The 14,831-nt window shown below is 32.3% G+C and overlaps 1 protein-coding gene and 1 long non-coding RNA gene across 2 annotated transcripts; one reads left to right on the forward strand and one right to left on the reverse strand.

Moving 5' to 3' along the window:
* Positions 1–310: 310 nt before the first annotated feature.
* LOC134240941 (kelch-like protein 15) lies at positions 311–9,827 on the reverse strand. Its single transcript, XM_062723051.1, has 2 exons — positions 9,379–9,827; positions 311–709 (listed from the first exon to the last, which is right to left on the reverse strand). The coding sequence occupies exons 1-2, from the start codon at positions 9,671–9,673 to the stop codon at positions 342–344; spliced, it is 663 nt and encodes a 220-aa protein (XP_062579035.1). The 5' UTR covers positions 9,674–9,827; the 3' UTR covers positions 311–341.
* LOC134240939 (uncharacterized) lies at positions 4,465–7,726 on the forward strand. The gene is made up of 4 exons (XR_009986542.1): positions 4,465–4,946; positions 5,634–5,754; positions 6,388–6,446; positions 6,632–7,726. It is a non-coding gene; the product is annotated as an uncharacterized LOC134240939 (long non-coding RNA).
* Positions 9,828–14,831: the final 5,004 nt, after the last annotated feature.

A 14,831-nucleotide genomic window follows, 5' to 3' on the forward strand; every position in this document is an offset into this window, starting at 1 on the left:
AGTTATCCACGCCCCCCCCTAACCACAAATCCTGTATCCGCCCCTGCGGTGCCTTTCAATTCTCAGATTCATCACATATTCACAGGATATAAAGAGTGAAATTCTGAAAAGTCGCTGACACCAATAGTTAATGAGGAGGACTTCATCGAGAGCGTCTTCTGCTCATACTTTTGTTTTATTCATATTAACATAGTGCTTTAAAAATAACTTCGATCCAACAAAACTTAAATTCCTATGTTATTTTACAATATAAAAGGCATGAACAAATATATAAGCTATGTACAGAATTGTAAGAAAGCTTGGTATATCAATAATACATAAAAAAAAAAAAAAAAAAAGAGTTACCAAAAATGTGAATAACAACTTATAGAAGTTTTACCGTCGGATAAAGAATCTATTTCTACCATTCTAGCCTCCAGAAGATCTACTTTGTCTTTTTCAGCAAGATCTTTATAAAACGGTTGTACACTTTTGTATGTCGACAGTTTAAATGGCACTAGGCGTTGCAAGGTCCGTGCTCGTATTTTTGGCATTTTGTATTCACTACCGAAAAAGAATGATTTTAATAAAAATGTCACCTCATCTCTCATTGATTCTTCTCTGGCTTCTTTCACATCCATATCTTTAAGAAGCCATATTTCACATCTGCCGATGATGGAATCAACCTGATATTCCTTAGCTAATGGAAGTATCTTCTCAATTACGTCACCTGAAATGTAACAAATCAAATCAAACTTCAGAAAATTATGGAAAACCATATGGGACTCACTGGCCATGTTCTAGGTAAATATATCCATTGATATCATAACCGGCCAAGATTTTGAAGCCTGCATAGTCTAACCAGTATTAATTTTGATTTAGCCGGGATTGAAAATCGTGACTGCTCAAGTCTTGAAAGTCAAAGGAATTAATAGTGGAAAAGTGAGACTGAGATCAAAAGTGAGCTCGTTTAAGTTTTATGGCCCCCAGACCTGGTGTCAGTCCTTACTAAACAAGGATTTAACCTTGACAGACAAGGCCTGGGGGCCATAAAATGTAGACGAGCTCACGTTTGATCTCAGTCTCACTTTTACCAACGAATTCATAGTCGAAAAGTAAGCTCATGTAACTTTCATGGCCCGTAGGCCAGGATTGAAATACAAGTAAATAATTTTATTTTGTTTGTAGCTAGCCTCTCATTAGTTGATTTCCAAAAAGGAACGCAAATTATTCTGTAAAATCTTCTTTGGTATGGGACCCCCCCCCCTTGTCAACCAGCTGAATCATCTGTACCCATCAATCCTCGGGATTAATTCCTGGAAAATTCCAGATTTAATCAATGTACCTTTAACTTCAAACAGTAGCTTGATTTTACCGCAGATAAATAAACATTATGGCTGCTAGGTCTATGTATTAGTTATTACCTCCCCTCGATTCCCATCACTTTCGTTACTACAGCTGTACATATTATTGAGCGGCAAATTTGAGCTAATAAAAACATTGATTACTATTCAAATTCACAGTTGTTTAATTATTTTAAAATTAAATTATAAGGAATGACTCTAATTTTTGGCCAAATAATCGAGTATAACCTGCATGGTTTGGGTTAGTTTACGCTTTTTTATAATCCGAATTAGAGTCATTCCATAATATACAGAATATGATTATTAGGTCCCCTATGGTTTTCCATATTGTCCATCACCGGTTTTGTTGGAAATATTTGGCTAGGGTTGAAATCATAGCCGTTTGGCTATGAATTGATACTGGCCAGTAGTCCCTTTCATAAAAAAATAAGTTTTTAACTTAAGAATCTCTTACGACAAATCTTAAGTGCTTTTGTCTTTCCTGATATACTTTATTTTATCAAATAAAATATACAACATGACTATATACAAATTCTAATTGAAAAATTCAAAGAACTATATGCGGTATATTGCATATGTTTGCCCCCACAAAAGTCAAATTTTGAAAACTTCCTGAAATGTGCTGAATTCAATAAATTGTACGAGAAATATAAGTTAACAGAAAATATTATAGTTCCAGAGCAGTGTATTCACAATTTCTGTTTTTATGACGTCACAAACTAGTCCGATTTTATATCCTTTTTCAGAAAGAGGACAAAATGGACAAAATTTCAACAATTTAAGCTTTAAAATTTATAGAGCGCATGTGTGTTCAGGAACAATATTGACATATTTCATTGATATTATCATTCTACACATTATATCAAAATATTTATCCTGAACACACATGCGCTCGGTGACTTTTATTTAAAATATCGACGAAATATGTACATTTTTCTGCAAAATTCATAAAAAACTGAAATTTACGTCATATTTGTGACGTCATTACGTACATATGACGTCATTACTTATGGAATTATTCAGTGCTTTGAAGTCAGCATATACTCCCCTGTTTAAGGACTTAATTAAATATTACTCCATCAAAGTTTGATTTTGGGGGGCAAATGTTGGTTAATACCGCATATAGTTCTTTTTGTATGACACTTTTCACAAACGCAATCGCAGTAAATTGAACTTAAGATTTTACTAACAACAGACTTCTTTATTAACAACGATCTCAATATGCATTGCAATACATAAATTAGTTGATGAAAAGTAAATATAAAGCTTAGTTTTCATCATTTGTCGACAAAAGCTACCATTATTGACTACAAATAACAATTGCAATCGATTGTGAAGCAGTAAGTTTAAAATATGACGTCAGAATCACAAGTTTGACGTTAGAATAGGTCACTCAAAAATCCTAAAGTATGTCAATCGTGAAGTTTGTCATATCAATGTGCAAGGATTCTGTGAATTGTCCCTGTCCACAAACCGCAAGATGTTCACTGAGTTTTATTTTTCTGTACTCGGGTTGGTTGATATGCTGTCTGTGTATACGTATACGAGTGCGAAGGGCGGTCCCGGTTTCTCCTATGTATAATTCTCCGCATCCAGGGCATGTTATACAATAAATCAGGTTTTTTGATGCACGGGTCATATCTGCATTTACGGTAAATTTCTTCTTTCCGAGTGTAAAAGTACTTCCCTCTTTAATATATCGGCAAGTTCCACAAATTGAATCGGAGCATGTATTGACCGTGTATGAATTCCGTTGTTGAAATAAAGATTTGAACATAATTTTCCCGAGGTTTTTAGGTTGTCTTTTACTGTTGATTTATATTTTTCCAGCACTTTGGGCATTTTCTCATCAGTCTGTAGAAGGTTGTTGAGGTGACGCACTGTAGGGGTAATATTCCTGTTCTTCGGATTGTAGGTAGTTACAAGTGGTAATATTGAGGTATCTGGGTTGTCACTTTTTGAGGAGTCACATTGTTTTGAAATTGTTTTGAAATGTAAAACGTCTGAAGAAATAATGAAGAAAGCGCTAACTATACGTTTTACTAACATTGTTGCCTTGTCATTTTTTTATATATATATATATATATATATATATATATATATATATATATATATATATATATATATATATATATATATATATATGTAATAGAAAAAATTGACAAGGCAAGGCAACATTGTATATATATATACGAGGGTTGTCCAAAAAGTTCGTGGACAATGACGTTTTTGTTAAAATAAATGGTTCTATATAAATCTGTTGTATATCAAAATATATCTTATGAAAAAACAAGTCAGAGTGATTTAGTTTTTATTGATGGAACGTAATATTTTGGTAAAAATCGGGGTCTTTAGAGGTCGCGGATAGTGCGCACGGACCAAGGTTAAAATGATGTAAACTCAGATATAAAGAGTTCGGATTAAAATGATTATTTTCTATATAAAACAAGTCAAAAATTAATAAAAATTTTATGTAACACAAATTAAGAGGTTATTATCATTTTATGATATCTTAAATATCGCTTACTATATACACAACGAAAATACACAAAGAAAACCTTAGCAAGTACGTGTCAAAACTCAACAGAAAAAGTGACGTCGCCCGTCGGCACGGGGCAGCATCCGGTCAAAAAATTAAGTTTTATAACGGTTGAAACGATGTAAGAGTTAAAATATTTTGTTAAAACAACTCAAAATTATTGAAATATATTGAATGTATCGATTTGGGATTCGTATATACGATTTTTCAATAGTGTGTACAAATTCGAAGTCACTACAATAATTTAAAAACATATGTAATTAACTGTAAATGGAGATTTCTATTCATGACGTTGTTATAAATCTAGCGCAGCGTCGGAGTGGGGTGTGCAATTTGTGTATACAAACTATTTATATAGATGACGCTCGTAAATCTTTGTGCATTGTTTTAAATTTTAAAAAATTAAATAAATTATAATCTATCCTTAAAGATTATTGCTAGCACTTCGAAGTGCGTTGCGCCGTAAAAAAGAAATGTAGTGTGTGTCCATGAACATGCGTTAAGTCAAAATCCACATGTTTGACGTAATAATGAAATTAGCGTAACGTCAGACTGGTCCGTCCGCACAATCTGCGATCTTTAAGGATGGATTCTTGTCAGCATTTTACGTCGTCAATGGGTCTCCATAGATTTTGGAAGTCGTAAAATGCAAATTACATATTTAATCAATCTGAATAAATAATTATTGTTTTATTTATTAGTTTATGTATTGTTGAGTCTATTTCTATTAAAGAAATTAAGTTGTTCGTGATTTTTTCTTTGATTTGCGACAATTGCCATAAAATGCGCAGTTCCGTAGCGAATGTCAACATGTCCAGGTCGTTTCCCGTAGATAACCCCGAGAGGATTGTTTTGTAAAATATACAAGCCGTAAACATTATTGAAGCATTGTAGAAGCCCAGGAATGATTAAAACAAATTTAAGTCACCCATTTCTTTATGCCCGGGACACCCGATCAGCCAAAGGAAACGAACTGTTGAAGGTCACAAACATGCGAGATTTCAGACCCAAGTTGCCTCGATCGCCTGATGTCATTTGGGTAACTGTGCAGTGAGATTGTACATGTAAGTTAGTTATGTATGTCTGACAATTTAATTCATAATTTTGAAATTGCATTACGTGTTTTTTGCTGATAAATGGGAATTAGCAAGGATATTATAGATTGATGTATTCCCATAATTTCGTATGATGTTCCCGTGACTGTTCAACATTTGAAGATTAAAATTTATCATTTCCGTGTGTTCGTCAGTTTTATGACTAATAATTATTCACAAAAATAGCATTTTTTGTATATATATAATTACAACAAGTTACATTACTAACTAGCCTTATTTCTTAAAGACACAGCAATCATGAAGTTTTTAGAAAAGTATAAGGTGTTCCGATTGGGTACAAATCAATGTGAAAAATGAGTATATATTGTGTGGAAAAATCAATAACATTGAGACAAACAGTTGTCTAATTTATGAAGCAAAATGAAACACAATGGTCCAGAAATTATTTATATATTATTGTATTTTTTCTGTGTTTTTAGATTTAAAATGTTTTTTTTTTATAGCATAAATTTAAATTAGACATTATACACTGTTATACAACGTGGTGTATAAAATAAAATATATTTATTAAAAACTTCATTCATTTTTTTATAAATCAATAAATGAAATACAGATAAGATTGAATGTTTAATCTTATAACCAGTTTTTCTTAATTTAAAAACAATTGTCTAAGAACTGTTCATGTTTAATTCTTAGGAGCAAACAGCCCTACAGTACTTAATTTACCCAGGAGTAGACTACTTGTAGTTGAAGGTAGACTGAAGGCCAGACTTAGGCAGGATGATTGAACAAATCTGCTCGCAGATGGACTACTGAGGTACATAATTATAAGAAATATGAACACAACTGTATCTAACTATTATATAAATAGTGCATGTTTTTGAGGTCTACAATCTAAATTGACACCCCGAGGAAAACCATTGTCAACTGATACAAGGGATGTCAATTTTAAATATTACTGACTGAGTTCAAGGGCAACTTGCATTTTATCAGACCCAAGATCCAAAGTGTCTGCCTGAGACAGATACGCTAAAGGCAGACAATTAATTTGGTTCGAGGATTGTCAAAATTTATTTGCTTGAGAACACAGTCAGTAAACGTTTTGTGATACCTTTCATTTTAGTATTTATTTAGATGTATATTTATCTTGTACTGTCATGAACTTCACGTCCGTCACTGCTAAACATCAACAAATGCAAATTTGATTAAGTTCCACCAATTGTGTGATGTACATGTAAGTGGTCCAACACTTCATCGACCGGTTCGACATCTCACTCAGTGGTTTAATTCATATCAAGACAATTGTTTTATGCCCGCTCAGCAAAACATTAAAAATGTATAATATTGTATAGGAACAAATTTTAAAAGTATAACAAAAAGGATTGTTAGATGCATCTAAACTAATCAGATTTTAGTATTTAGTATTTAATCCTTTTTTTTATTATTGTAGGCAAAAAAATTGGACTCTCAGGAGGTGAACAGATGTTCAGCAAGCAATTTGCACATCAAGTGAGTGGTGAACTAAAAGATTTTCTCATTTTTCAGCAAGTTAAGATTTTTCCTCAAATTCATTAAAAATCATATCTGAGAAGCATTTAAACAAACAATATCAGATCAATATTCAAAAGAGAAATTGTTCATAATTCACCAAACTAAAATGTTATTCAAGTTATTGTTGTTTTTGATGATTTCAGATGCTGCGAATTACACTGATATCCCCCCCCCCCAAAAAAAAAAAAAGAACAGAGAGACAAATCATGAACAGCTTGAGACTTGGTGCACATAACCTTGCCACAGAAAAGGGGATTTACCTATAAACACTCCCTAATGAAAGATTTTGTAAATTATTTATTACACAGGAAAGATTCAAGATGTATTTCGTATTTATTTAGCTACAAAATTATACAATAATTATAAGTTAACTTTTGAAAGGAAGTTGATGTATTTTTTTCTTGAAAGGAAAAGTATCAAATTTGTCTCATATATCTTTGATAGTCATTGAATGTACAGAAATACTGAAAATAACACTTATTTATTAAGAAATACCATATATTTAGAAATCATTGTAATACATATTTATTGTGTATTATTGTGTAAATTATATTATTGTGGGATATATGTATAGCCTCAAAATCTAGATGCAGTGTATTGTATAAAATTGTACGAACAATTGGTGATTCTTATACTAGTATGTTGCACCCTTGACAATTATTGTAATTGTGTTGGCGCTGATAAATATTTATATACATGTCATATAGTTCATGTACAACATATATGAAGATTCTATAATATAACATAAAGTTTTGGCCTTTAACTCAGCAAAAATATACATGTATTTCGTTTGCGAACCTTTACTTTTTCTGTAAATAATGAAACCAGTATATTTTATAACAGAGGAAATTCGGATTGAATTTTTAAAAGTATTTTTGGAAACATGGCAATAATTTCAGCAATTATTTCCAAAATAATACATGATATCACATTTTTATCACATTTTAGAGAAAATGTATTATCTAACCGCCTGTCCTGTCTCTTAAATTATTAGCCTATATGATATATTGAAAGCATTTTCTTTTTCAATGATAATTTTATTAAAATGAGGAAATTGGAGCTAACCTGGCCATTTAATAAATATGAATACTCCTTTATTTTTTTGTTGTAAATGATTCATTCAACATCTATCTTTCCTATGGTTGTAAAAATATTTTTTCCTGAATATATAATTTAAGTAAAAAATCAAATGAAAAAGAATGATTGTCAAAGACTAAAATATCACTTTATAAAGAGTACAGAGGAAATTCAGAATAAATATTTTGTGTCATTTGTGATCAAAAGTTTGTTATTTTATTTACTTTAGTACATTGCTTTAACAAAAAAGTTAAGACTTAAATTGTTTTTTCAAATCTAAACATCTCCACTTTTCCAAAACATCAATTTCAAAATTTCTCAATTCTACAGGAGGAAAAATCTATTTTTAGCATCAACTTTTCAAATGACCTTCAAACAAAATCAAGGATGACGATCCCACATCTTTTTCTTGTCGTTTAATTGTGCATATTTTGAAATGTTTCCATGCATAATTGCATTAATTTCTGAATATATAAAATAGGAAAAGAATCCAGAATGTATTTTATAAAATTGTCAAATCTAACTTATTCATTGGAATAAAATGACAGAGGAAATTCGAAATAAATATTTTAAATATTATTTGTACAAACTATCATAAAATGAAATGTATAAATGGAAGAATTGAATGTATATATGTGTCACAATTACACCAAATGGCCTGTCTCGGGGGGTTAAGAATCTTTCTTATAGATTTGATCACCACTCTGTAAAATGGAATATTTCAGAAACTGTTGAGTAAATTTGGGCTAAATTTGTTCTATAATTAGCATGAATACCATATCTTTTCTCTCTTGTAAATTAATCTACAACATTTGAATACTCATCTGACAAAAATCTAAATATTTGACAATATATGATCAATTGTAAAAATTGAGATGACATTTCATGTAAATTTATAAAAACTGAGAAATTTGAAAGAAATTATCGAGGAAATTCGGATAAAATATTTTTATTAAATATTGAGGATCTCATGTTTTTTTCGCACCATGTCAATTCATGTTAGTTAGTGATCAAAAATAAGTTACAACTTTAATTTTATTGAGCAAGATATTTTTTTCTGTCAGCAAAATTTATTCCTATGCGTAAATTTCTAAATTTCTATGTGTAAAAGTACTATTTTTAGGACTGACTTTCAAACGACCTTGACCGAAAATCAAGGCTGATTACACCGGTTCGTTTGGGTGTTTAATAAGTGTACACATACTGAATATTAATTATTCAGAAAATCAAGATTCTGTGAATATAAGAAATATGAGAAGAATCCATCCTTAAAGACTCCGATTTTTACATAAATATTAAGTTTCATCAATAAAAATCAAATCATTCTGACTTATTTTTTCACGAGAAATATTTTGATATACAATAGATGCATATAGAACCATTTATCTTAACAAAAACGTCATTGTCCACGAACTTTTTGGACAACCCTCGTATGCATGTGTGTGTGTGTGATGTGTGTGTGTGTGAGGGTGTGTGTGTGTGTGTAGAAAATGACTTAGGGGTACAATGGATGTTAATAGAAAATATTCTAAGAAAATAAAGCTATGTAATTTATAACCTTCGATTTACAGCGGACAAAACTGTCTTATAATGCATAAACTGGAACAAGCCTAAAGATGATTAATAATAATTAGCAGAACTAAGTTCATGGTAATATAATTTAATGTACAATATGAAAACATTTCTACTTTCAGTTTAACATTTGTATTTTTTAAAAACGTCATTCGACATTTGTACCTTTAATATTTTATCAAACTTTGATGACAAATACAGACATAAAACACGTTCATGATCTAAAAAATGAAATACGTACCATCCAAATCCAAACATTTATTTGGGGATAGACACATCAGAAATTTTTCGAAATCTCCGTAGACTTTCCCAGGAAGTTCAATTTCCTTTTCATTTTTTTCTTTGAAATCTGAAGAAAACATTGCTCTAAAGACAGGGGATGCCATGGAGAGAACTGATTTAGCAGTGTACATTTTTCTTCCTTCTATCACAAGAGCAATGTCCGTTATTCCCGGTTCTTCAGGGAACTGATTGATTGTTTTTTCTTTGAATACTGGTACATGCATATGTTTGTCGACATTCCTCTGCCCAAACATGATTCCAGTTAAATGAACCAAATCAGAAATACCACTTAATTTGAATACCTTTTTTGCACAATGTAGTAACGGTTACTGGTATCGTCTATTTTAAAGAAATCTTTTGTTCAATTTATGTGGTTTTCCCCATTACAGCCGATATGCATTACTTACTCTCATTGAAGCAGAACATAAGCGAGCATGGATTTCGAACTTTTCCCTTTCTCTTTATTGTCTAAATACATAACAAGAAAGAACATGCACAAAGATAAGATAATCGAAGGAAAATATACAAGCCTTAATAAAAAAAAGATAAGTAGTCTAAAGAGGCAAGTGACCCCAACCTACATCAGGGTGCCATGATTTTGACAATTTAAAATCTACACAATTCCAGAATGTCTTTACCTAATTTTTTTCTTATCTAGACCGGCGTTCTTGAAAAGATTTTTAACAATATTTCCTATATGTTATAATGTAAAATTTGGATTCCTATCGTGGCCCCGCCCTATTCCGGGAACAATTTAGAATCTTCACTACCCCCAGAATGCTGCCACATAAATTTCAGCTTTTCTGGCCCGGTGATTCTTGAGGAAAATATTTCAAACAAAATAATTTTAATGTAAAACTTGGATTCCTTATTGTGGCTCTGCCGTATCCTCTTGGGTCATGATTTGAAAAATATACAATCTACATTACCCCAGGATGCTTCCATAAAAGTTTCAGCTTTTCTAGCCCAGTGGTTCTTAAGATTTTTTAATGACCCCACCCTATTTTCGTTTATTCTAGATTATCTCCACTTGTCAGGGGATTTGGCCCTTTATTTTGACAACTTAATCTCCCCTTTACCCAAGGATGCTTTGTACTAAGTTCGGTAAAATTGGTCCAATGGTACTTGAGAAGTTGAAAATGTGAAAAGTATACAGACGGACGGACAGACAGCTAGACAGACAACTGGTGATCAGAAAAGCTAACTAGAGCTTTCAGTTCAGATGAGCTAAAATACAAAATTTAAACTATTCGAGCTTTAACTTACTATAAAACATGGGTTCCATTGCTTACATGAATAAAGTACAAATCATATCAGTATTGAAAAGTTTATCCGAGTGTGTTATTTTTTAAAAATGTAAATCACTATTACCATTTTGTACCAGAAAAGTTAAAAAAAAAATGGAAAAAGCACAATGACCACAATAAAACAATACTTTATTTTCCAAGATTAAACTCAATAAAGCATCATGACATCGGTTTTCAGTAACAGTATCAAGGAGAACAATCTAAATGTAAGTGTGTTTTTGATATATTACTCATTAAGTTACAGAGAAAATTGTCTCGAGATCCCGGTAAATATATAGTGGTTATTTAAAGTGTGTAATTTGTTAGTAGTTTGAATATGTACTATTTTATTTTACCCTGCGAGTAAAACAGTCAATTTTTAGAGTTCGGTGTAAAGTTGCACCGTTTGACTTTATTACGACAGTGCATCGTAAGTAGTTGTGTCTTTTGTATGAAAGTACATGAAGCGATGGTAAATTAGCATGGCATACTTTTTATTATAATGACATAGATTACTTTATACTTAGCACTAATTAGATTATATCAGTAGCACCTAATGCCTGAACACCTAAAAACAGTTTGCTCTAATATCCTAGGTAGCAACTTTAAGGATAAATAACACAAACAAACTTTTTTTTCAGAAATCAGCATTATTTCTAATAGATTTACATTTAAATTGACGACCTGAATAATGTTTAGCAAGTAGAGTGGGAGAATTTTATAAGATTTTGTCATAAAGTTATAAAATTGTGCAAAATGTTGTATGGAATTATATAGAAGGCAAAATAAAATCTCAAATCTAAACACCAAGGAAAACCTAAGATTTCTTTATATTTCAGGGATTTATTATTTATATCAATACAAATCAAAATCAGTCAAAAAATATATATCATCCCGCACATCCATTTTTTGTTTGTGGTGAGTACTCTTAAAACGGTAGCACCTTTCATCGGGTATAAGGTGCAGCTGTGACATTTGACACGCATTCTCAAAGTATAGTCTCAATTAAATAATTAAATTAAATAATGCACCGTGTTTTAAGTAATATAATATTTCTAATAAATTTTATTTTCTGCCAGTCATATGAACCATTGTTGGTTGTTGATTAAAATACAATAATTGTTTGTTGTAACTTGAATGATTGTCTTAGGAGAAAATCGCATTTTATAGCAGAAATCTATATTTACGTTACTGTCGCCGATCATCGTGTAGTTTTTATTTTAAACCAAAAAGAAGCTTTACAAATCTTTTTCTTAGTAAAATTGTCCTACATTTGAGTTATATTTTTTGAATATCACACCCTTCACACATATGCGTGTCACAATTTTTTTTTTAAAAATTTTGATACATTTATCAAATTTTGATGTCGCCGCAAAATTAATACTTTTCCATTTGGAAATTCAAAAGGACTTGAAGGATTGCTGAACTGACTCAATAGGAATAAGTGTAACTTTTTAACATCATGAACACCTTTTTATGTGTTTTTATTAAAAATAGCCACCCTTTTCTAATAAGTCTAATGGTTAAAAAATTCATCGATATTTACGTGTTAGTATTTATTCACAAATTAAGTAATAGAGTTGCACTACGCTCGTATTTCCTATGGGTTAAATTGCCTTGCACTCAAGCACTAGAATATGCATTTGATTAACAGTGGAATAATTTAACAACAGCAATAAAAGTTACTCAGAAAGATATTTACGTTACCGATATTTACGTTACCATGTTTTAAAGTAAATTAGAATTATCACAGACTCCACACAAAAACAACAGTGAATTTAACGTTTCCTAATTATTTATTTCTTAAGTTTGGCATTTTAATGGCCACGGCTGGTTCAAATCAATTTATGAAAAATACACGTGTACAGTGGGTGCCGACCCAATTGGTTTTTGGCACACCTCCAATAAAAGCAAACAAACAAACAATCAATCAATGAATCAACAATCAATCAATCAATCAATATTAACTGTACACATGTCAAAGTTTTACAGGATAAGACTGACGTTTAGCTTCAAAGTTCCTGCAGTTGCGTCAGCCTTATGCATCAATCAATATGCATCAATCAGTGTTCAATACGATCAATTAATGTTCAAGTCAATCAATGAATGTTCAATTCGATCAATAATATTCAATTAGATCAATCAATGTTCAAACAATATTCAACAAATCAATATTCAGTTCATTCAGATCAATGTATTGTATGCTCATGTTAAGCCAATCAATATTCAAATAAATCAATCAATGTTCAATGTAAATTATATACAAGTTCCTTGTATTCCATTCCAGAATTATCCACGCAATCATGTTCGAGTTGCGCCCTGTTAACAGCGGCGCAAGTCAAGATGATATGTGTTTAGCTAAATTCGCCAAACGTGCATAGGTACTCATTAACTATGCACGCCGCCACCAATGTGGGGGTAGCTTAACACCCTACTCAAATATCCAGCCGTGACCACACCGATACATATCATAAGGAATACACGTTATTTTGGGAGTTTATAATAGTTGAGAGTCCACTTTTAAAATTTTCAAGGAACAGCTTATTACCAGGCGTAGAGAGGTGTACCCCGTCGGGGCGGTAATTGTCGGGACTATGATGGATATTTGACTGCTTAATGTACCCTCCATTGTAATGATATAGAATATGTTTTGCAATTGCGCTATTCACTCGCGCCCTACTTTTTTCGATATCGGGTCTCCCTTCACGTTTCCAGGCAATCCTTGTTATCATTTGCGACCAAATTATCTTAGTGTGCGGAAGTATCATTTGAATTTTTTTCAAATCACGTTTTATTGCAACTATTAATTCAATGGTCTTCATACGGCCAAGGTCGTTTGCTCCACAATGTAATACCAAGAAATTTGGTGGATCAATGAGGTAAGTAAATGTTTTAAAAGTTTAAAGACACCATTCCAGCGCATTCCTCTTCGACCTTGCCACAATATTTTATGCCTGTCGAAATTAAGGTCAGATGTGAAACCTAATTCGATCGCAGCTAGAAAGGCCCATGAAATTAATGATGACCCGACGATCCAAATATCTTGATGATGTTCTGCAACGAAAAAAGGGATTAGAGTGTCGAGATGTCATTCTATTTGACTGCCGGGATCCTAATATATAGGCGATAACAATCTGACTTCCACCTTCCTAACATTTTAATTGTTTCGTCATCAACGCCCTGAGAATGAAAGTATGTAGCTGCTCCAATTCTAAAGGAGTGTGATTTATAGTTGCAGCTAGATAAACTGAGACGCGCGAGGCATTTACTTAAGACGGAATTAAATTGATATCTAGTTAGCGGTTTACCGCCGAAATGACAAAATAATTGACCAGAGATACTTGGTCTTTGTTGTAAATACTTGCGCATTAGTAATAGCGGACAATAAGGACCGCTGATAGCGGGAATAATTAATTGTGTTCCTTTGCCGTACTGGTCAGTCTTTGACCTCCTAAGGTTAACTTCTATGTAGGATGAAGGCTCATTCATAACGAGATCGTTATTAAGTAATGCTGCGTTTGAATTTCTCGAGCCTACTGTAAATTCCCCGACTCGAAGAAAGCCAAAAAAGGCCATGGAAAACGCCGCAGAAAAGAGGCTCGCCTCATAACTCGATGTGCACACAACTGGTAATGTATTAATTAATTTATGGAGGAGCTGAATCGTTATTGGTAAACGTGAGTCTTTGGAGTGTCTCTCTCTCTCTCTTCATTCCTTCTACCATTTTCCGAACAATAAAATGTGAAGTATAGTCTGGTAAATCTAAGGTAGAAATCTTAATCTTATGTGATATAGCTGCTAGATATGTTTTGACAGTGCTCACAGCGTAACCTTTGACGGAAAGGAAAGCAACGAAGTTTGTCAATTCCTCAAGCGATGGAGGCCAAGAGTTACGGAGATGGAACTCGGACCTGAACTTAGAAAATAAATCGAGGCCGTTGTTGTATGCCGCTTTAGTGTTTTCTGAAGTGGCGATGTCGATTAATCTAACGGTTTCACTCCTGATATCAGTGAGTGAAATACCAGCGGAATAGGAGTTGACTTTACATCTGCTTTTGGTGCTAGTTCCTGGAATTTGGTCCACTGTCGACGAGACAAAGCATCAGCAATATTATTACATAAACCA

The sequence above is a fragment of the Saccostrea cucullata genome, unplaced genomic scaffold (genome assembly GCF_032062105.1).
Source record: "Saccostrea cucullata isolate Sc308-1 unplaced genomic scaffold, CSIRO_AGI_Scuc_v1 ctg2947, whole genome shotgun sequence".
NCBI classification, from domain to species: Eukaryota; Metazoa; Mollusca; class Bivalvia; order Ostreida; family Ostreidae; genus Saccostrea; species Saccostrea cuccullata.

Bases quoted from the DNA above. Each gene is read 5' to 3' on its own strand.
- LOC134240941 (XM_062723051.1), bottom strand. From the start codon at position 9,673: ATGTTTGGGCAGAGGAATGTCGACAAACATATGCATGTACCAGTATTC. The intron at 710-9,378 runs GTACGTATTTCA...GTTACATTTCAG, and splicing joins TAAATGTTTGGATTTGGATG to GTGACGTAATTGAGAAGATA.